Raw genomic sequence first — 22869 nt, forward strand, 5'->3', positions numbered from 1 at the left:
ACCCCCCCCTGGCCATTTCACGACCAGTGGCACAGAGCTTGATTGGGGTGGCCGACGGGCTCCTTTGTTCCCCCCTGGGTCGTCCTTGCAGAGGGCGGAGGTGGTGCAGGCGAGACGCCCGAGGACTTAAGGACCCCGCGGAATCGGAGGTGGACCACTGAGTGACCCACGGTTGCCCAGCAGGGGGGAGTCGGGGAAGCTGCCTGGTGATTTATTTACGCTGACCCATCGGCGCTGCCCAGACCTGGTTGGGAGCTGCTTTGTCTCCGGGGGCTGCGGGACCACGGACAGATCCACGTATTGGTGTGGGAGGGCCCCCCTGCCCCCTCTGTGGACCCTCTTGATCCAGTGCTTCACAGTTCCACGCAACTATGACCAGGGGAGGTGGTGGCCCGGCCAAACAAGGACCCATTGACAAGTTTACAGGGCCCAGTGGGGGCACTGGTGCACCCGGCGGTGGCGGAGGAACTGGGCCGGATAATGCGGCACTTATGGCGGTGATCACCCAGTCCAGAGATATGCTGGACGCGAAGATTGGTGCAGTGGGTGCAGACGTAACTCTGCTGCGACAAGATCTGCGGAATGCAGTGGAGCGGATTACAGAAACTGAGTCGAGGATATCGGTAGTGGAAGACGATGTGGGGACCCTGAAACGGAAAATGGCGGCGATGGAACAGGCCCACAAGAACCTCGCGACCAGGGTGGAAGATGCTGAAGGTCGCGCACGTAGGAACAACCTACGCTTCGTTGGATTTCCGGAGCGATGCGAGAAGGACAATATGGAGCTGTTTCTGACCCAATGGCTGGAGAGCTGGCTCCCCACAGGGGCCCTTTCCACTTGCTTTGTGATTGAACGTGCACATCGCGCCTTAACTCAGCGGCCGCCGGAGGGGGAGCGACCCCGGGCAGTCATCGCCAGATTGTTGAACTATCATGATCGGGATGTGATTCTCCGAGAGGCGAGAGCCAGAGGCACCATCATGTACGAAAATCGGAAGATAATGATCTTCCCTGACTATACCAAGTTGGTGCAGCAGCAGCGTCGCTCCTTCCTCGACGCTAAGGCCAAATTGCGAGGATTGAAGATTCAATATTCCTTGTTGTACCCGGCCCGCCTGCGGGTTATCTATCAGTCCCGAACCCACTTCTTCGATTCCCCGGAGGAGGTCTTCCAGTGGACCGACGAATCGGCGCCGATCAGGCCACATGCGCAGCCGGGTCTGAATCCTGGTGCCCCTGGAGGTTCGACGCAGGATCGACAGGGTAAGCCGGCCCGACAAGGCCGTCAGCGGAGGTCCCGGTCGAGGAAGAGGTCCGCCTCTGCCGGCGCGACCCAGGATAAGGGGACTGTTGCATCCGACCAATCTGACGATAACATTGGAGTCCATGGGTGAGATTGCACTGCTGCGGCTGCCTCGAGTGACTGGGAGGCCCACGGTTGGGCTTCATCCCTAGAAGTGTGGGCACTGTTTTTGATGCTAACTCTCTGGAGGTTTTGTTGTAATTTGGGTGGTGGTGAAGGGTTTGGAAGGGACTTGTTAGGGCCTTCGACTACCACGCGCAGTGGTTGTTGGCTGAGGGAGGGGTGGGTATTGCTGTTCTTAAGGGGTGTTGGGATCCATTGGTATGGTTAGTCTTGGGCCCTCTGTTTTGGACCCGGGGCGGCCCATGCCGCGACAGGTACTTCAATGTTCTATGGAGTATGGGGATGGGGGGTGTTGGCAGCAGGGTTTGGGGACGGGACATGTGGGCGCAGTGATGATTGGGAAAAGTAAACCTATTGGGGTAGTTTCTGTTGATGTTGGGAGGGACTGGGAAGGGCGGGGGGGGGGGGGGGGGGAAATGCACGTGCTGATTGTTATTGACCTGAAGACAATGTGCGGTGGGTGGAAGTGGCACAGGAGGCATACTTATTGGACCTCGATTGACTATGGCTGATTTGACTCATGGACTCCCCGGCGAGTCCCTACGGATCATCACTTGGAATGTCAGGGGAATGCTGGATGCCGTTAAAAGGGGGGCTGTTTTGCGTTGGGGGGGAAGAGGGAGGCAGCGGATGTACTATTGCTCCAAGAAACTCACATGTTGGGCACTAAAGTACTTAGTTTACAGAGGTTTGGATACCATCAAGTCTTTCATGCTGGGTTCGCCAGGGGCTCTAGAGGTGTTGCTATTCTGGTGCACCGCAGGGTGGCCTACGTTCATGAGAAGCAGTGGGTGGATCCTCAAGGCCGTTATGTCTTTATTAGAGGGATATTGGGCACAGAGCCGATAGTTTTTGGAAGTGTGTATGCTCCCCCCCCCCCCCTGCAGTGGGCCCTGTCCGAGAACCTGTTTAAAGTGTGGGAGGATATCCCGGAGTCCCTGGCGGTGATTGGAGGGGACTGGAATGAGGTGATGGATGTGTGTGTGGACCGTCAGAGGCGACAGGGGGTGCTTGCTGGCCCTTCCCCTAATTCCCCTACCCGGCTACAGGCCACGACTGAGGGACTGGGATGGGTGGATGGGTGGCGACATTTGCATCCAACGGTGCGCGAGTACACATATGTCTCTGCGGTGCATGGCTCGTTCTCGAGACTGGACTATATGTTTGTGCCTGGAATATATCTGCACAGGGTGCGCGAGGCTGCGATACGTCCGAGGGGGCTCTCAGACCACTCCCCAGTGTCAGTCACAATAGGACTGCTAACGAAGCGACAACCCTTCAGGTGGAGGATGTCGTCATGGCACCTACAGCAGCCCACCTATGTCCAACATCTACGAGAAGCCGTCGCACACTACTGGCGGGAAAATCTAGTGGGTGATATGGATGTTGAGGTGGTTTGGGAGGCCATGAAACCTACTATACGGGGGGTGGATATTGCATGGTGTGCCGAGGCCCGCCGTAGACGACGAGAATCGACCGCTGCAGCTGCCAGACTCGTAGAGGACCTAGAACACCGTAGTAAGAGAGGGGGAGATGAGGTGGCGCTACGGTTGCTCCTCCAAGCACAACAGTCGTACGCCTCTATCTTGATGGACGAGGCCAAACTGGCGTGGCTGGCCACGCGGAGCAGAATATACCAATGGGGAGATAAATCCAGTACCATGCTCCATAGGCTATGTCAACGCCGTCTCCAACCGGTTACGTTGCCGGGCCTCACTGATGACAGCGGAGTGACGATCACTGACCCAGCTGCACTTGCAGCGAGTTTTGCTGATTATTTCCAGTCACAATATGCCCCACAAGATACTCTCCACGCAGACGATATAGCTACATTTATTGATGACTTGCCGCCCCGGGCGGTGTCTGACGAGGCCAGGAAGGAACTTGAAGCTCCCCTTACGGCCGAGGAACTTGGGGAGGCGCTGGGTCAACTTAATGCGGGGAAGGCACCGGGTCCAAATGGCTACCCCTGTGAGTTTTTTAAGAAATTCCAGCTCCTCCTGGGGTCCCATTATCGGAGTACACTGGAGGTTGCACGAGAGAGGGGCAGATTGCCTCCGGACTGGCGGCACGCCGAGATCGTGGTCTTCCAGAAACCTGGTAAACCCCCAGACAGGCACGACTCGTATCGCCCCATCTCATTGCTTAATGTGGAAGCCAAAATACTGGCAAAGGCGCTAGCGAACCGCTTACTCCCGTATATGGTGGAGCTGGTTCATCCGGACCAGGCAGGTTTCATGCCACACCGTGCGACACGACACAACATCCGACGTGCACAGGCGGCGTTTGACGCGATGGGGACTCTGGGGGACAGGGCGGCTTTGCTCTTGGCAGACATCCATAAGGCGTTTGACTCTGTTAGCTGGGCGTACCTTTTTGCACTCCTGTCCCGCCTCAACCTAGGCCCAGTGTATCTGTCCTATATATCATTGCTCTATACTGATAACACGGCGGCTGTCAGGGTTGCTGGGGCCACTTCGGAGGCGTTCTCCATTGGACGGGGGACCCGTCAGGGGTGCCCCTTGTCCCCGTACCTGTTTGCTCTGGCCATGGAGCCTCTGGCTTCCTGGGTGCGCATAGATGCCCAGCTTCGGGGTTTTGTCTGGTCCGAGACCCTTTTCGACAGGATTGCCTTATACGCGGACGACGTCCTCTTCTTTCTCACGGATTTGCGTCGCTCGGGGCCCCGAGTGCTAGAAATCATGCGCATTTTCGGAGAGGTCTCGGGTCTCTGCTTGAATTTAGGCAAGTCCACCCTTTGGGTACTGGGAGGCGCGGCGGAAATAGACCCCTGGGCGATGGACTTGCAGCATGCCACTGAAGGTCTGAAATATTTAGGGGTTTTCCTTTCCGAATCCACCCATGTTACGTGGGAGCGCAATATTGTACCCGTGTGGGACAAAGTTCAAGAGGATGTCAAGACCTGGTCCCGAATGCCCCTCACCATCTTTGGTAGGTCAGCGATATTTAAGATGGTAGCTCTTCCGCGTCTCTTGTACCAACTACAGAAGTACCCTCATCCTATTCCTCCCCAGTGGTTTCGGCAGGTTAATTCTGCCTTGAGTCGCTTTCTGTGGGTTGGAGGCGCGGCTAGAGTGGCACTAAAGACATGTTTCCTTTCCACATATTGTGGTGGATTGGCCACCCCGGATCTGTTATCCTATTATCAGGCCTCGCAGCTGCTCGTGCTCAATGAGTGGTGGTATGGCGACAGAGGGGACCCAACATACGCCCTGGAGCGCTCCTTGATGGGAGATCATACATTACACACGATCCTCTACTCGGCCCGGCAGCGGCGGGGGTTGCCGTGCGTTACGAAAGTGGTCTTTGCGGTGTGGCGACAGGCACTACGTCGTATGGGTTGGTGGGGTAGGCTAACAGCTGAGACACCGCTATGGCACAATGGACGCCTACCCGAACTGATGACGCTCTCCGGGTTTGATGGCTGGGAAGCCATAGGTATATCAATGTTGGGACATGTCATGTCCGGTACTACTCTTAAGTCCTTTCAGGAACTCAGCGCGGAGTTCGATATGCCCCAAACTCAGTTCTTTCGTTACTTACAATTTCGGCATGCACTTACACCAAGCGTTGCGGACCTGGACTCACTCCCGGAGTTTAGCCCCATTGAAGCGAAGGTGTTCATGGGAGATCTTGGTACTAAGAAGATCTCTCGCATCTACCAGTCGATGGTGACCCACTGCTCATCCACCCTGCTCCCTCTGAAAGCGGCCTGGGAGGTTGACGTTGGTCCTCTAGATGAGGATGACTGGAGGGAAGCCCTAGAGTCCCCGCGCGGAACTGCAATAGCGATGCGGCTTCGCCTGATTCAATTCAAATATCTCCATAGATCTTATTATACCCGAGAGCGACTCTGGAGGGCGGGACTGATTAGCTCCCCGGAATGTCTGCGGTGCGGCGCGGCTGTGGGTACGCTGATACATACTGTGTGGTCATGCCCTCGACTGATTGGATTCTGGAGGGGCGTATGGAATTGCTTGTCTGAGGTTTTGGGTTGGGACCTCCCACGCACTCACCGTCTGGGCTTACTCCACGTACTCGAAGGAGTTGGTGGGAACATATACAAGCGCCACCTGTTGCTACTGGGACTGGTGGTGGCCAAGAGAGACCTGGCCAGAGCATGGAAAGAAGTCCGAGCCCCCCCCCTGTGTGCATGGAAGGCTGCCCTGGATTATTATATGGGACTGGAGCGGCCGATTTTTGAAGCGAGAGGCTGCCCCCGTAAACATTTTAAGATCTGGAAGAGGTGGGCGGAATATAGGGGGTTGCCGCTTGATCCCCCTGCGGCGAATGAGGAGGAGTTCTAGGCAGAGGTTCTGAGAGGGCCTCATTACTGTGTCACACCTCACGACCGTTAACAACTGAGTTTCATTCTACACGTGCATGGGGTTAGGGTGGGATACGGGGTGGGTAGTGGGGTAGTTGGGCCTTTGGGGATGTTGGGAGGGATAGGGGTAAAGGGAAGGGTAGCCTACTTTGCTTTATGCTCAATTTACTTAGCTTTACAATGACAAACATACAATGTGTTACAATGTTGGTGGTACTCTCCTGATTGTGGGGAACCACGGCTTTTGCTCTGCCTCCCTTCAACTGAATAATAAAAATTTTGTTGTGAAAAAAAAAAAAAAATTGGAAAATCCCTCCGGCACCACCACGGTTTTAAGCCAAGTCTCCAGGTACTGGACCATGTCCAACCCTTCAATTTTCTCCGGAAGTCCCACTATTCGGATGTTGTTCCTGCGATTGCGCCCTTCGGCATCCTCCGCTCTCCTTTCTAAGGCAACCACACGTTCCATTACATCGGTCATTGAATTTTTGAGGTCCTTCTGTAGTGGTTCGATGACCTGCAGTGCTCCCTCTACAGACTTGACCCTGTCGGCTAGCTTGCCATGATCAGCTCTCAGCAAGCCTGGACCCGTAGCTACCTGCGCTATGTCTCGCTGGAGCGCTGTTCGGGTGTCCGTTATTGCCTCTAGAATTTTATCCAGTTGCTGTTGCAGTTGCAGGTGGGGGTCTCGTGCCTGCTCAGTTTCGCCCTTCTCTTCTTGGTCGGGTAAGCTCTCTTCCGTTGGTGGCTGGGTGCCGCTTTTACTCCCTTTAGGTTTCCCCATGTCCAGGTACATTCAGTTCGATTGGTGGAGACCCCTCCCTGTACGTGTTATTGACCAGTCGCACTTTCGGTGCTATCCCACTTATTCGTCCTCCTCAGGCGTGGCCCTCTGCTTCTTTCCGTTAAGAGGTCTAACGCGGCCTTGCACTCGGCGTCGGGCAGCACAAGCAGTGAACGTCCCACGCCAATCGTCGTTGGGTGCGGCTGTGTGTGGGCTATTGCTTGCTGGGCGCGCCTCTCGGGTTCTCACTCACCCCTGTGTTGTCCTCTTAGTGTGTGGTCTCCCAGTCCCCTCTGCTGATGGGCTCTATGGTCGCCATCTTGGATTCAGTCCTGAGGTTAGAGGGCTACTACCAGAGCTCCAGCAATTATTGGTTCTGGCGCTGTTGATTGTTCCCAACACCCTTTGTACACCAGGCGCTGTGTCCTGCTATGCTCCTTCCCTTGTGTCCAGCCTCCCTCCTTACTGGGTTGCTCTCTGAAATGGTAGGCAACGTCTCTCTCTTGTTTCCCTGTCCCTTCAGGGGTCCACGCTGCTCCCCCCCTCTCAGGATCGCTCCCCTAGGTCTAGCAATCGCTCCCAGCTCTTGTTGCTGCTTTCCCCTTGCCTCTTCCGCTTTTGCCGATCTCACTGCTCCTGACTCCGCCGGTATAGCGCAGCTCTCAGGCGAGTTGGTTCCTTCTCGCGTGATAGCGGGAGTATTCAGGCTCTTTGGGTCCCGAATCCGCTCTCTCCTGCGACGTGCACTGCTGTGTCTCCGTGCTTTCCAGGCCTGTGTACTAGGAGGAGGAGGGGGGGGGGGGGGGGGGGGCTTTTCTCCCTCCCGATCCTCCGATCGCAGTCGCCGCTCCTCCCCCGCTGGCCGTGGGTGCCGGTGTGCGGGTCGTCCCCTCCTCGGGACTTGCAGTCCGCCGTTGCCTCGCTCGCCCCTGGCCGTTCCCTCCGCGCCGGGTCTCAGGGCATCTGTCCACTCACGTGTGCGCCATTTTTGGGGTCCGTCTTCGCAGCTCACCGGTCAGCCCTCCAGTTCATTTTCACGGGCCTCCAGGTCTCCTCTACCCCCGATTGTCTCCTCCGAGGGGGGGCCTTCGTTTCCCCTAGCGCCGTGTGCAAGGCGGGGGTCTCGAGGTCTCAGCTATCAGGATTAATGCGGGCTGAAGCGCGGAGCTCTCCGCTTAGGCAGCCACCTTCACCGGCTGCTAGCCACGCCCCCCGTGACCTCATTGCTTCATTATCTCTTCTGGGCCTGTCTCAATTAGTTCTTGACCCCCTGCATTCTAGGGGTCATACCCTTAATGCAAAATAAATTAGTACGCAGGTGTTATTGAGGTTCGCTCGCGTCCCGTGGCCCCTTCTTCCGACAGTTCTCTCGCCATGGAACAACAGATTGTGTAGTAAATCGCCACTGTCATTGCCCCCCCCCGCTGCCCCACAATCCACCCATTATTATTAGCCTTCACTGGGACACTAGCTCTAGATTACTGCGTTTTCATGCCTGCCTCCGGCAAGAGGTCAGCAACTCCTCCCCCCTCCCTCCTCCCCTCTGCCAGGCATGTCTCACATAGTAGGTGCCGATACCCTTAGAGTAGCCTACGCATGGAATTGAACTCAATTCACAGTATTCTGTGCTCTTGCCCCCATGTCTCTGTGTGTGGGCGGTCTCCAACTCCACCTATTGCCTCCTCACCGCTACCCAGAATAGTTTACAGACGATTATTTCCCGTCTCTCGTTCCTTCGGTAAGGGGGTTCATACCCTTGATAGCATCTTTTCTGACTGCCCTTTTATTCAGGTTACCTCCTCCTTACTGCATACACGGTCAGACCACAAGGCAGTGATGCTCCAACTTAATTTAGTGAGCCACACTTCTGAAGAGCCTACGCTCCCTCCTACCTCCATCTATTGACCTTGGCATAAATTATCGGAAGGCCAACTTACTGATGCCTTAATTTGATCTAATATACTAGTTTCCTCTGACCTTGACTCAGGTACAGATTACTACCATCAATGAATCAGTTTAGCCATTGATGATTTATCTGCTGCCAGACGCGGAAACACAAATTGACTTACACCTTCTGAGCCCTGGTTCAATGAGGAGCTCAGACTGGCCAAACAGTCCTGTAGAAGGTTGGAGAGGAAGGTGAGGTCTAACTACAGAGTAGAGGACAATGTCACCTACAAAGTAGAGCTTGATTAAAGCCAAATCAAATTTCTTCATAAATAAAAATCAATTCAGCTATTAATACTCCTAAGGATCTCTTTTCTATAGTGGTCAAACTCCGCAATCCTTCGCTGGTTAAGTACTCCAATACAGATGCCTCTTTTTGTAACAAACTCGCCACATTCTTTAAAGACAAAGTAGAGGCTGTCTATAATGTGTTTGCTGCAAACCATCGCTCTGTTGAGGTGTGCTAGGCTAACAACTTTCAATCAGTGATATCTGGTGGCTCCTAATCAGTGTCCTGCACTAGGTAAATAGCTAATTTGGATGCGGAGTTATTAGAGCCACCTCAGTCTTTGAATACTACTTTTTCCGCTTTCTCTGCCCTCACTATTGGTCAAGCAACAGATTTGTTCAACCAAATAAAATCAGGATCGCCTTTTAGATCTGTGCCCACCCAGAATACTACAGCTAGCCCCTACCATCATCCACGGCCACTTCCTATTGATCTTCAATCAAATGTTCATTCTAGGTTATTTCCCCCAAAAATTGAAAACTGCATCAATTCTCCCTCTCTTAAGAAAGCCGAGCCTCAACGCTGATAATCCCAGCAAGGCCAATTTCCCAGATTCCTTTTCTGGGCAAGATGGTAGAGAAAGCCATGAACACCGAGCTCTCTCTATTCATCCAGGAACATAAGCTGTTTGATCCCTCTCAGTTTGGCGAAGGAAGCCAACATAGTACGGAGTCAGCTCTTATCACTGCCTCAGAGTATGTCAGAACTACCTTAGACAAGGGAATGCTGCCTTGATTTTGTTAGATCTTTCAGCAGCATTTGACACCGTTAACCATGAACTCCTTATCAAGTGTCTGTTGAGTTAGGTGTCAGTAGCACTTCCCTTAAGCTGCTTAGATCCTTCCTTACCAACAGAGTTCAGTTTGTGGAATCTAATGGCCACAGGTCAACATCTTTTACTCTACCCTGTTAGTGCACCACAAGGCTCGGCACTGAGCCCAACTCTTTTGAATCTATAGGTTACTCCTCTAGCCTCATTGATTAAAAGTTTTGGGTTTTCAGTTATCTCATATTCTGACGACACTCAGATTGTAGTGTCGGTCACAGATAATCTTGACAAAACTGCAATATGCTTTCACGATTGTATGCAACAGATCGGGAGATGGATGATCCAACAATTGTCTGAAATTAAACTCAGACAAAACCGAGGTGCTAGTTTTTGCCAATCGCCCATCCTTTTGGTCTCCCAACTGGTGGCCGCAGGAAATGGGATCTCTCCCAATTCCTGTTCCTAAAAATCAGGGAGTCCAATTTGATGAGAAGCTTTCCTTTGTGGGACATGCTAATGCCATCACTTCCTCATTTTTAGGTTTCGCCTATTATCATTCGCTTGCGAATGTAATAGGCGAAAATTCAAGGGCTTGATCCGACTCGTGAAACCACTGGCGTTTCTTGACAGTGCATGTGAGTCACGGCGGGTCACGTGACCACACAAGCACGCGCACCTCAGGCCGGCATTTCTCCTCCCCTAATTACCGGCCGGCACATCAAAGGCTGCTGCTCCCCATGCGTCTTATCACCCGCCTAATTACCGGCCGGCACATCAAAGGCTGTTGCTCCCCATGCGTCTTGTCACCCGCCTCCGCAATGCCGAGAAAACGAGGAAATCACATTTTCATTCATTCGCTGCATAGTCACAAACCCAGTGGAGTGGTCAGTGTTCGCATGTGAACCGACTAGATTAGTAATACCAGGCTTAAGCAATGACGAATGCCGCATGCACAAACAGGAAACAGCTGCTCACAGGCTTCTCTTTCACGCAATCTGAACACTGGTCCCTAAAATGAAAACCTTCACCATCTCGAAGCCTGGCACTGCAAAACTTACATTTCTGAAGGCACTGATTTGACGATTTAGACTAGAGTTAAACTCTCTAGGAAATCACATTTTCATTCATTCGCTGCATAATCACAAACCCAGTGGAGTGGTCAGTGTTCGCATGAGAACCGACTAGAGTAGTAATAACAGGCCTAAGCAGTGACGTATGCAGCATGCACAAACAGGAAACAGCTGTTCACAGGCTTCTCTTTCACGCAATCTGAACACTGGTCCCTAAAATGAAAACCTTCACCATCTCGAAGCCTGGCACTGCAAAACTTACATTTCTAAAGGCACTGATTTGACGATTTAGACTAGAGTTAAACTCTCGAGGAAATCACATTTTCATTCATTCGCTGCATAGTATGGCATGCCTATTGTATGGTATGGCAATGTTTCTTACAATGTACACAAATTAGCTAACAAGCAAAAACAAAAGTGATTCACATTATGTTATTTTCATGTTAGAATGTTCTAGCCAAACTGCAATCATGCTAACAAACCAATCTAAAACAAAACTCTGTTTTTGAATAAAACATTTTAATCAAGCACAAGACATCAGATAAATCATGAAACGCATACAAAAAAAACACTGTTACAAACTCAACAAGTGATTACCTAATAGTAATGCTGCAAAGCCAAAAATACATGTTAAAATTATTGTTAAAAGTGCCACTAACTCTGGCTGCTGGTTCTGTTATGCTGCACCAAAGTGTAGAAGGGGAATGGATAACAAGCACTGGCGTTGCCAATAGGTTTCGCATTTGGAAAGTTGGAGCTATTGGTTTTGTAAATGACATTTTATATTTATATATTGTAATTGACAATGCCAATAACGATATATAAATATAAAATGTCATTTACAAAACCAATAGCTCCAACTTTCCAAATGTGAAACCTATTGGCAACGCCAGTGCTTGTTTTATGTTTAAATCCATTTGTCCTTCTTAAGGCAGTGATCACTGCACTGGTCTTTTCAAATTTGACTTATTATTTATTTTTCAAAGTAATGTTACAGAGGTAAGATGGTGTCAAGCTCCCAGGATCCTCCAAACCCCCCCATTTCCACAAAGAGAGCAGAGGACACAAAAGAACATCAAAAAACAAATAATACATTGGATAGACAAATATGTTTCCCTAAGAGTAAAGAAAGAAAAAGATGGCATAATCCTAAACCATCATGAAAGAATAAACCAGAACTATGGAAAAGAGACCCTATAGTTAGAAAAAAATCATGTAAAAAAAATGGAAGTAAAAAAAGAAAAAGCTTAAATTAGTTAATTAGCGCTATAGACTATTGTAATGGGTTTTTTTCTGACTTCCCACAAGAATGCTCTGCATATGCTCCACATGGTCCAAAATGCAGCAGCCAGACTGCTTCTAGGGATAACAAAACATCAGCTTTTAAGGCTCTTTCAATGGTACACCACTCCAAGACTTTAAAGATCGTCCTCCCAGGCTAATCTGGTTGTACCTAAAATTAAGAGGACCACTTGAGGAGGCAAGAGTTTTGCAGTGGCCACTGCCAAACTTTGGAACTTGATGTCTCTCAAACTAAAAACCATAAAAAACACCTGCTTACCCTTCGCAAAGCTCTTAAAACTTGGCTGTTTAACAATTAGCACAGATCTCAATTAGTTCTTCTTGGCTACTTGTTATGTCTGGTTTCACTTCCATCCCTTTCCGATTGACTCGGAGTCAGTGCCTAGACAACTACAGGTCGTAAGGCGCTTTATAAATCTTAATTTAATTTAATTTCAGCTACAGGATGTCTGCTGAACCTTCGGCCATTTAAAGAGACTTCAACAGATAACCATTCTCTACCACAGCGTGAAAAGTCCAATTAACCAGATTAGTTTTTATTTCACAGCCAGTAGATAAAACAGAATTTTCTGAGACAGGTAAGCAGGTGGCAAGGTTAGATGTGTGAAATATGAAGTAAGTAGATTTGCACTGATTTGATAGGTGAACAATGTATACGCATCGCATGAGACCACTCACCCCACCACCCAGTGAAGAACGAACACCTGAGCCCAGCACCCACCCAAAGGATGGGAACCCCCCAGTCACATATCTCAGTGCCTGTGGAGGTCCCTTGCATTACGCATCAGCCCTTACGGTGCAGTACTGGTGAACAATTAACACTCACTGTAACATTGAGAGCATCCAAGGCATTGTTGATACTGGACAAGTAATCCGGCAGCAGGTCCAGGAGGCAGGTAGCAAGGAACACACCACCGGCAAAGCAGCTTAATAGGCTAATGATCTTTCTGCGACGGTCTGCAACAAAACCACACAACAGCTGATGCAACAAAACAGTATGTTCGAGGGATGGTTCTAATAACTTACTCTTCATGGAGTATATCACTGGCATCTATAGGCTGCAAAACACTAATTAAAAGCAAATTCATGCATTAGTTCCCTAACTGAACCTCACACTCAAAGACTGCTCTGACCAGTCAACTCACACATTGTCACCGTAAGTTACATGGTATCGGCTTACTTTGCATAGGCATGCATGGATGTGTTGAAGAGATTTTGTCACATGGAGGACACTAGAGTGAGCTGGGAACTTTACACAGAGTACATTTCCAGCTTGTGTTTAATACTTCTGCAATCTGGACTCTGTTGCACGTTTTCAAAATCCCTTTGGGCATGGGAGTAAGTCCCGGCGCCTTTGGTTGTACTGTTTAGAGGCGTGGCTAGAATATGGCTGTTTACAACGAATGTGTTGTTCACAAATTTCATTACAACGCGGTCGTTCATACTTGCTGTAATAAGCTGAAAACAAAGCAAACTGTCACCTTTCCATTTACTTTAATCCACCATTTATTTGGAGAGAAAACCCATCCCTCATACCAGAGATGTCAGAGGTCAGTGCAGCTTCCACCATATATGCTAACATCTTCCTCAGCAACTTCAACCCTCCAAGTGAGGCATCAACACAAACTGTGAAAGATGCCTTCAACCGCTTATGAGACTCTGACGAAAACATGTAGCTGGTCATGCCGTCTATACATATAAAAAGGAACATCCTGGATTTCATCTGTTTCTCTATGAACAAACTCACATGCTATCCCCCGCTACAACTTAAAAGGCAATCGACTGATCATATACCGGTTACCTCAGACTCACCCCATTCCTCACCAAAAATGCTGAGGACAGCCAATGTCACGCAACACTTCTTGAATGTCAAGCAATTTGCACTGTGATACAGTCTGGAGCTTACCTAAAGCAAGCAGGTCATATAATGTCAGTAGAGATAGTGATGCATGAGCACTCATCAAGATTATAAAGCACTGCCTGCTAGCGCCAGGATGCCCTCTGGGTGACAGGACTGCGCTCAATAAATACACTAAATAAATAAATAAATAAATAAGATCTCAAATACAATCTGATAATGAAGGTGCAGCCTTCATGACTACCTCTCCGAGTAAGGCATTCAAAATGGACTCGCTTTAAAATCATAATCCTGAAGATCTGGCAAGTCGCCAATGATCGCTGAAGACCATCTCATATGAAGAAAAAAAATAACTGCTTTGTGGATAGAACATCAATATTGAAGCCCTCACCTGCTGCTCAAAAGTCACAGCCTCCCTCACATGAGGTTCCTTTCTAAACTCCTTTAAAAATTGACTTTTTCCATCACTGCTGTAGAAATTCAACCTGAACTCCAATGGCGTTGCAAATTACTGGTGGATCCTTCCGCTACGATTCCTGGAGAGGATCACAGTGATGGCAGTCATTATTTATCTATCTGTGCAGCTCACGTGAAATGCCTTCCTTTAGAGCTGCAATAAAGCAATTGCTAAAGATGCTCCAAAGACCTCCAACAACAGCTGCAACCCATGCCTCCTAATCATACTCAAACCACTTGGGATTTAGTGACGGCTGTAACACCCTTTCTACCATGTCAATGCTTGTTTAATGCAGCCACTCATGACAAGGGGTCTCCCCGTCCCTTCTGTACCCACTCAAGGCCTGCAGACCACCTTACCTTCAGAGCACGAGCACCCGGGCCTCCGGAGGACGCAGAGGGGGACGAGGCCACACAGGATGGTCAGCAGCAGCAGGGATACAAGTGCCCCCAGCTTCACCTCCAGGTCCTCGACCGACTGCGACCTGGACTCTAGCCCCGGGTTCCACTCCATGGGTACAGGGCTGGCTGATGGAGCTGGCGGCTCGGAGAACATTTCTGGGCCGAGTTGGTTCTTCGGTCACTGCTCAGAACGTGGAGCCCCCTTCACCGCTACGGCATGGCCAGGGTGTGCAAGCTGCAGGCTCCAGGGACCGTCATCCTGCAAGGAAACAGGACAGTGGAGCGTCAGGCACGGTCATCGTGACAGGAAGACCCGAAAATACTGCCTGCTCTCACACTGGAAACATGTAAGTGGTGTGTGAGCGCAGGGAAAGGGTGGTGCGAAGGGTTTTGTGGGCAGCCGCACAAAGAGCAGGCTGTGTACGGTGGGTAGTATGTAGGAGACAGGTGGTGAGGGGATGGTCTGTCAGAACTGGGCCTAAAAACAGGGACAAGTCTGCTGAGACGAAAGGATACAAGATGAGCGAAAGAACCTGTGGTGGTAGGAAGGTGTGAACAGGTTGCAGGATGGAAGGGGGGGTCTGTGGGAGGAGAGAGGTGTCTAGGAATTGGAATGAGGTATTTAGCAATCTGAAAGAGCATACACACTAGGGAGTCTCCCAGTCCCCAATCCCTTTCTTGCTCTTAGAAACCCCTCTACCTCAATGCAACCTGTGAGGCTGTCTGAGAAAGGATTACATTCGTGATGTTTGACTGTGACCAGCAAACTAGGAAAGGATAGTCTAATGGGACAAAGGAAGTACGGTAAGTAAGAGGAGAGAGGACTGTGAAAACCACAAAGGGGTACAGGCCCAGTTTTAGATGGAGGCCTGGGCCCTTTAAAGGCAGCTTCATGGCCTTCACAAAGCCCATTTACAATCAGAAAAACAGCTTTTGTATTTTTTCTTAATGGTTCACCTGTGCCTGCAGCCTCACTTTTCTGAGATAAATTGTTTAACATTCATGAGTAACCATGCCCTCGGCCACGAGAGGTGCCTGTTCCAGGTGGAGCATCAGTCAGGATGGTGGCTGTGACCGTGCATGTTAGAAAGTATCTGTGACCCTCCTGCTATATGAAGAGACCAACTCAAGTTCCCATCACACCTTGCTAAAGAGACACCATGTAGCAGAAGGAACGAGATGGATGACATACGAGTAAAAGAGTGAGTAGAAGGAAAAAGAAGAAAATGACAGTTGATTAGAGAGGAGTGTGTTAAGTAGAAAAGATAAAGATATTTTGAGAGATGGATGAAAGAGGATGAAAAAGGAGACTGAGGAAGTCGGATGATGGATCAGGATAACGATGAGCAAAGTGTTCGATGGGAGTAGGGCAATGGAGAGGGAAGTACTGAGAGGAGGGCGATAAGAGGTAAGTAGAAGAAGAGGCGTAGAGAAGGGTGGAGGCAAAGGATGAGGCTGTTGAGGGAGGATTATGGTGAGGAAGGAAGGTGATCAGAGAGAAGGCTGATGAACACAATGGTCAGTGATGGAGGAGAGGACAGAGAAGGAAGGCAAAGAAACAGAGACTGGAGGAGATTGGTAGAACAAAATGGACAGGAGGGGAGAGTGATGGCTCTAGGAGAGACAAATAGGAAAGAGAAAAGAACATGAAAGAGCAGTTACTTGCCGGCCACAATTTAGAAGAGACAATTCAGATTTGAGGAACTCAGATTAGCTGTACAGTTCCTCTTTTTACCCCTTAAAATACATTCTGCAAAAAAACTGACAACCAATTATTCTTTGAGAAAATAGCCACCATCTGATTAGTCCAGTCGTCAACCTGAGGTGCTGTATTCTTGGCACAGTAGGCGGCTACAAGTAGAAACAGGCCCACATTTGGTTCGCCTCAGGTTGACAACTTTGATTGCTCGTATAATTATTATCACGTTTTTGGGTGTAATTTAACAACAGTAGGCTATCCCAAACTTTAAAAAGTTCCACAACTCTTACTACCTCTTTAAAATACACACATAACCCCCTAGTCTTTGTAGATCTTGTTCACAAGCATGCCTTTTATAACCCAGGCCTTTGTGCTGTCACTGTTCAAATGTTGAGCTACCAGTCAAGAACATGTCCAATTGCACACGCCTGCGCCACCACACAATTCCACGCACACATTTGTATGGTGCTAGTTCGAGCTTCCTTTACACACACAAAATGAAGTGACCATTTGATAAAAACGCTTTACAAAACTCCAGAAATAAATAATCTAGTACTTCTAAAAACCATCACTGCTGCCAAGTAGCCGCAGGCCCTTTTTGGACCTTTAGCCACCACTTGCCTTTTAGCTAACAGGAATTTGTTTGCAGAGTTTTTTTAACCATACTTATGTTGTATTATAATTTCTATTTATGTAGTGCTTACTACCCTCTTGACGAGGCTTTGAAACGCTTAATGCCCGGCTCGCTGCTCTGGGAACTAAAGTTAGTCCAGTCTTAACTGGTTACTGGGATTAATGTTGTTTAGTCTAGGAAATCCTTCCACGCCGTGCTTACACTAGAAATTAAAGAAGAAGCACTGTATCGTCTAAAAAGTCAGGATTATCTGAGTTCGCCAGAGAGGACTGGCCCACCAAGCTGCTTTTGCACTGTGTACATTTCTAGGTATCAATAGGTCTCTCAACCTTCTTCACACACTCCCTGACAACAAGCCCCACAGAGCGAGCAAGTCCCCTCGTACAGAAGCTCCCTCCACGGGCACTATTCGCAGCATCCACAAGGCAAGCATTCTTCAGAAATGGGTCATGTTAACAGAACAGCTGCACGCATCAGGCCTCCGATCTCGAAACCCTGGGGGTCACGCTGCGTCACGGGACCATCGGCAACAATGCGCCCCCTCATGAGGAAAGGGCTCACCGGCTTCCAGGAAACTCGAGCCCGGCGTCTAGCATCAGCAGTTCAAGTGCAGGCCGCGTGACGTCACGGCCAGTAACTCAGACCGCTGGCAAACTTGCAACTACTGGTAAGGGCTAGGGCACAGCCTGACTCATGCAAACCATTAGCCGCGGAGGAGCTACGCGGGAATAGGAGGGAGACAGAGAGAGAGCGAGAGAAGGAGGGAGAGGGGAAAGAGAGAGAAGGAGCGGAAGGGGGGGGAGAGAGAGAAGGAGGGAGAGAGAAAGAATGAGAAAGTGAGCGAAAGAAGGAGAAAGTGTGAGAAAGAAGGAGGGGGAGAGCAATAGAGAGAGGGAGCAAGAGAGAAAGAAGGAGGGAGGGAGAGAGAAAGAAGAAGGGAGGGAGAGAGAGAGAAATGAGGGAAAGAGAGAAGAAGAGAGGGAGCAAGAGAGAGAGGGTTTTATTTTCGTGGCTAAAACACTGGTCACAGATATACATTAATCAATCAGTACATGTTACACTAATAATTGTAATGGCCCCTTTAAAAAAAAAATAGCCCCAATATACCACACCCTTCCTAGGGGGCATCTCTCGGAGGACGTTGTCTCTGTTAATTTGTAAATGAAAAAACGACCCCCCCCCCCCCCCACATAGTGCCCCTCTTCTGGGTCATATCTTTGACACAACCCGTGGATCTTTTTTCCTTTTATGTTTCTCCTCTGCCATTACTAATTAATAATGACTAACATATTCAAAGTGCTTTCTGTCACAGGCTGGGACTTCATAACACTAGAAATAAATAAGTCAATATTCCACACTGCGCCAACTGGGGTACAATTCTGAGCCTGCCTGATGTGATTGACAGACAGGCAGAGACACACTCACCAGTGATCACATTAACCAATTGAGATATCTTATTTGGCACAAAAAGATTATTTTTTGGGGTAGTTTTATATAGTGCAAATTTGACCCGAGATATCACAGCACTTTACATGAGCACCAATTACATTACACAAGGTCACATTCATTTGGAGGCACAGGAAATTAAGTGATTTGCCCAGAATAACAGGAAGTTTAACTTGCATTCATTTTCTAGGGCTCGTGGCGTTAGCCGCGCGAAGCGCGGTCTCGCCAGAGACCCTATTGTCAGCGTGTCTGCTTTCCAGGAGAGGGGACAGGAGCTGGCCGCGCGCTCGGAATTGAGCGGGCCACGCGCACGTGAACGCGCTCGCTGTGCCCAGCTCCTGTCTCCTCTCCTGGAAAGCTGAGCCACACCTCCCCCTGCACGCATGCGCACACACACGAACGCACCTACACACAAGCACACGCACCAACGCATACAGACACCCCCCGCCGTCGCACACATACACACACACCAGCGCACCATACACACACGCGCACCCCCCTCCCCCCAAGCCCCACTTACCGCCACTCCGGACTAATGCATCCTCCGCTGGGCTCTCCCTCGGGCATGGGAGCCCCGCGTCACCAGCACTGCTTTTCTGGCGAGCCACTCCGTGGGCGCGGGCTTCCGAAGACGGAAGTCCCGCCCCACGGCAAGTTTCGTTTTTGGCCACGCTTTCGTTTTTGCTTACTTCTTACGCCTTATGCCGCATATAATGCTGTTCCTTGTCGGAACCACTGGATCAGTGTCAAACGGGGGATCTGGAGCCATGTCGGGGCTCTACTACTACGAGAGGCGGGAACCGGAGCAAGAAGTCTACCTGCTGAGGATCGTGGACCAGCATCGCTGCGCCCAGATTATGGCTGAGTGGCTGTTACACGTTGTGTTTTTTTTATTCCTTCCGTCGCCGTTGTAACCTTTGGCTTTCCCTTTTGTTGTTGGACTTGACCCGGCGAGCGCGCATGCAAACACCTGGTCTCCACCGGTTTACGCACAGCTATTTTTCCTTTCTTTCGGGAATTGGTAGAATTTGCGTGTTTCTCTTTAGTTTTAGCCATTTGTAATGTTCTGGGTTCTTGGCTTCCACGGCGATACCTTTTCATCATAACGCGCTCCACCAAATGAGCCTGTCTGCCATGCCTGGTCCCTTGCTGTTAACGAGGATGCTCGCGAGTGACCGAAGCAACTCAGGGGGTGTCGGGCAGCTGCTCCTGGGGTGCTTGCATCTCTGGCTCAATCTCTATTCTAAATAGACGTCTCCAGAGTCCAGTGGTGGCTGTCACTCTGCTGTTATTGACATCAGAGGGTTGGGGATGGCCACCCTTTTATCCGCGTGTGATTTACGTGTACCACCGCTAATTTGGCGGGGACATTACAGAATATATTCAGATGTGGAGCCAATTATATATTTTCTGTGCCAAAGTAGCCCTAAAAAATATTCAGTCTGCAAATCTGCTCTGTGTGGTTAGTCACTTTCAAAATTAAGTAGCCTTTTGGCTTGCACTCAGCTGGAGCTCTCGGCGGGGACTGTCTGCTCAAATGTTTGCATGGAAAGCGGGTTTTCCTCTGCCCTCAAGACTAATATCTATGGAAATGAAGGTTTCAAAATCCATTACCGCAGACGGCACTTACACGTGCCTGTACCACCAGAATCTCGGTGCACACGAATATCAAAAAGCCAAAACAATTTTTAGAAGCTCAAAAATATGATTTAAAGTTAAACACTGCAGAAACCTAGCTGTTAATTCTTTAGAAAACCCCGAAACACTTTATTGAAAGGAGTTTCTCAAATTATATTGCATGTCTGATCTTGTTCTTTCGGTTTCCGTCTACCAACCCAAGAATACATTCCTACATTTTTCTGCACTATACTTTGTGGAGGGAATCTCTACAGAAAGCAGCTGCTATCACCACAGCCTCCTGGGGGTGAGGGGGGTTGTCTTTGAGGAGAGGCTGTCTAACATTTACATCCTGGCCTTACAGCTCATGTATATAGTAGCCCCCCCCTTACTTTCAGTTAAATCACCGGACTCTGGTGCTCACTCTTCGGTGTGCTTCACATCTTAGCAAAAGCACCTTAGAAAGCAGCGCATCTTCATATTAGCAGAGAGTTGTAATGAAAAGGTACTTGGTGCAATAATATTTGGCACTTTCTAATTTAGTTTTTTTTTTTTTTAAACCTGCTATACTGTGTTCCCTCCTCTTTGATAGAACGCTGGATACTTTTTAAAGGCTTGGTCTGTTATCTAATATGTAGTGATGTTCTTGAAATATAAAAGGTCACCCTCAGTTATAAAAATAAATAAATAAATAGCTACCATTATGTTTTTGAGAGTGAGCACTGTTGGGTAAGAAAACTAGTTTCTAGGTGCTTCTAAAGGAGCAGGATAACGGAGGGTTTGGGAACAAAAACGCACCTAAGTGAAGTTTTGGTACATTTTGGAAGGCAGGGAGTTCCAAACCCAAGCAGCATGAGACCCCCTGAAGACAGCCTGCCCGGGCGCAATAAAGTAGCTTTCCACAAAAAACATCTCCAGCAGGTAGTCTGGAAGGGTGCACTTTGGAGGAGCACTCATTCTGCCCAGCCTGCTCCTGACGTCATCATTGCCCTGCAAGGGGAATTTTGTAGGTTAGTTCTTCCTCCACTGGACATAAAAAATGAAACAAATGTACACAGGGTGCATGGGTAGGGGTTGAGGGCTGGAGCCGAAGCGCGGTCTCGCCAGAGACCCTATTGTGAGCGAGTCTGCTTTCCAGGAGAGGGGACAGGAGCTGGCCGCGCGCTCTGAATTGAGCGGGCCACTGTCAGTTTGCTTTACAAAATCCTCTATCTTTACATTCGGAGAAAGAAAAGTAAACTCGACACTCCACGTTAAAACAACAAGTACCAACTTTCCAAAAAAGCCTGACATTTGACCATCTTTTAAAGCGCATCAAATGTGACAAGATAAAAAAAATTGTAAAAGCATTTTATTGCTCATTTATTTCCTGAATTCCAGCATGTTTATTTTGGGGGTACTGCATCACCCTTACTATGTGCACGCTGCACAATGCTTCACTCTTCACCCTCACACCTCCTCACCCTCAAACACCCTCACCCCCTCTCAAACTTACACACCGTCACTCACCCTTACACCCTCACACGCCCTCACCCTCACACACCCCCTCACACACCCCCTCACCCTCACACCCCTACACCCTCACACCCTCACACCCTCTCGCACCCTCACTCAACATATGACAGTTTGCAAATCATCTTTATACACCAATTCAGAGTTTTCGGAAAATTTATGCAACGCATTGTCATACACAATGCCAATAACTCAAACTTTAATGCTGCGAGCCCTATTGCATTGTAAATGCTTGTTATTTCTTTGTGTGTGGGTTACTTTTTTGCCTTCATAACTGCATATACAATAAAATCCTTACAGAATAGTTTGTTCTTCTTAGCCACCTCTTTGACCCAGTCATCACAATCACTGACCCCCAGCCCCCATAGCACGGTTTTTATACTTTACACTTCAAGCCTGTTTGTAAATGAAAACGGCCTGGAAATGCGCCAAATAAAGAAGTCTACACTTACAGGCGATCTTCATTTACACTCATTTACCCAGGCATTTGTGCCCCCTGGGAATGCTGTCCCAGACCCCCAGGGAGGCGCGCTCCACAATTTGAAGACCCCTGCTTTAGGAGGGGTCATGGCTCAAAACGGGCCATGGGCAAGATGCATTCAGGTTCCGGGGCTTCTACCCCACCAGAGGCTATCCTTGTCACCGTGGATCCAGAGGCAGATCAAGAGATGGTGGCAACACCACCCTCACCCATGGTGAGTGTATATCTTCATTCTCACAACAAGCTGGGGGGGGGGGGGGGAGGGAAGACTAGCACACTTTGTTCACAACTGGAGGGTGGTGACTTCGGATCTGTGGGTCCTCCAAACAATTCAGGGCTCTACGGCTCCCCCTTTCATCCCTACCCGAACCCTATTCTTCTCCAACGCGAACGCCGCTCTTATCAACCTGGAGGTCACAGACTTACCCTCCAAAGGGCTATCACTCCATTGACTGTCCATCCCACTGGCTTCCTCAGCAACCTTTTCCTGGTGACCAAGCTGACTGGGGTCCACGTCCTGTAATCAACCTACAGAAATTCAACGTACGGTTGGTCTTCAATCACTTTTAAATGTAGGGGATTCATCTCCTCTGGGACCTTCTGAGACTCAACGATTGGCTGGTGCGTCTGGTTCTCAAGGACGCCTGCTTGACCATCCTGATATACCAGCTTCATCGTCAGTTCTTGGAGTTACAATGGAGACTCCAGACCTTCCAGTTCATGACCTTCCCTTTCAGCCTCTCCTCTGCCCCTTGGTTCTTCACTAAGGTTCTGAAACCGGCGGTGGAACACCTTGGGCCCGGGGGTATCCACAGGATTGTATATTTGG

At 49.4% G+C, this 22869-nt stretch overlaps 1 protein-coding gene across 1 annotated transcript in view; it reads right to left on the minus strand.

Annotated features, from left to right (window-relative positions):
- Positions 1 to 22869, minus strand: part of SLC39A1 (solute carrier family 39 member 1) — a 47260-nt gene that overhangs the window by 19418 nt on the left and 4973 nt on the right. The window contains exons 2-3 of the mRNA XM_078670843.1: positions 14610 to 14910; positions 12762 to 12892 (exon numbers count right to left, since the gene is read on the minus strand). Of these exons, the coding sequence (XP_078526969.1) occupies positions 12762 to 12892; positions 14610 to 14805 (327 nt within the window). The 5' untranslated portion in view covers positions 14806 to 14910. The remainder of the gene's footprint in view (positions 1 to 12761; positions 12893 to 14609; positions 14911 to 22869) is intronic.

This window comes from Lissotriton helveticus, chromosome 12, assembly GCF_964261635.1.
Source record: "Lissotriton helveticus chromosome 12, aLisHel1.1, whole genome shotgun sequence".
NCBI lineage: Eukaryota > Metazoa > Chordata > Amphibia > Caudata > Salamandridae > Lissotriton > Lissotriton helveticus.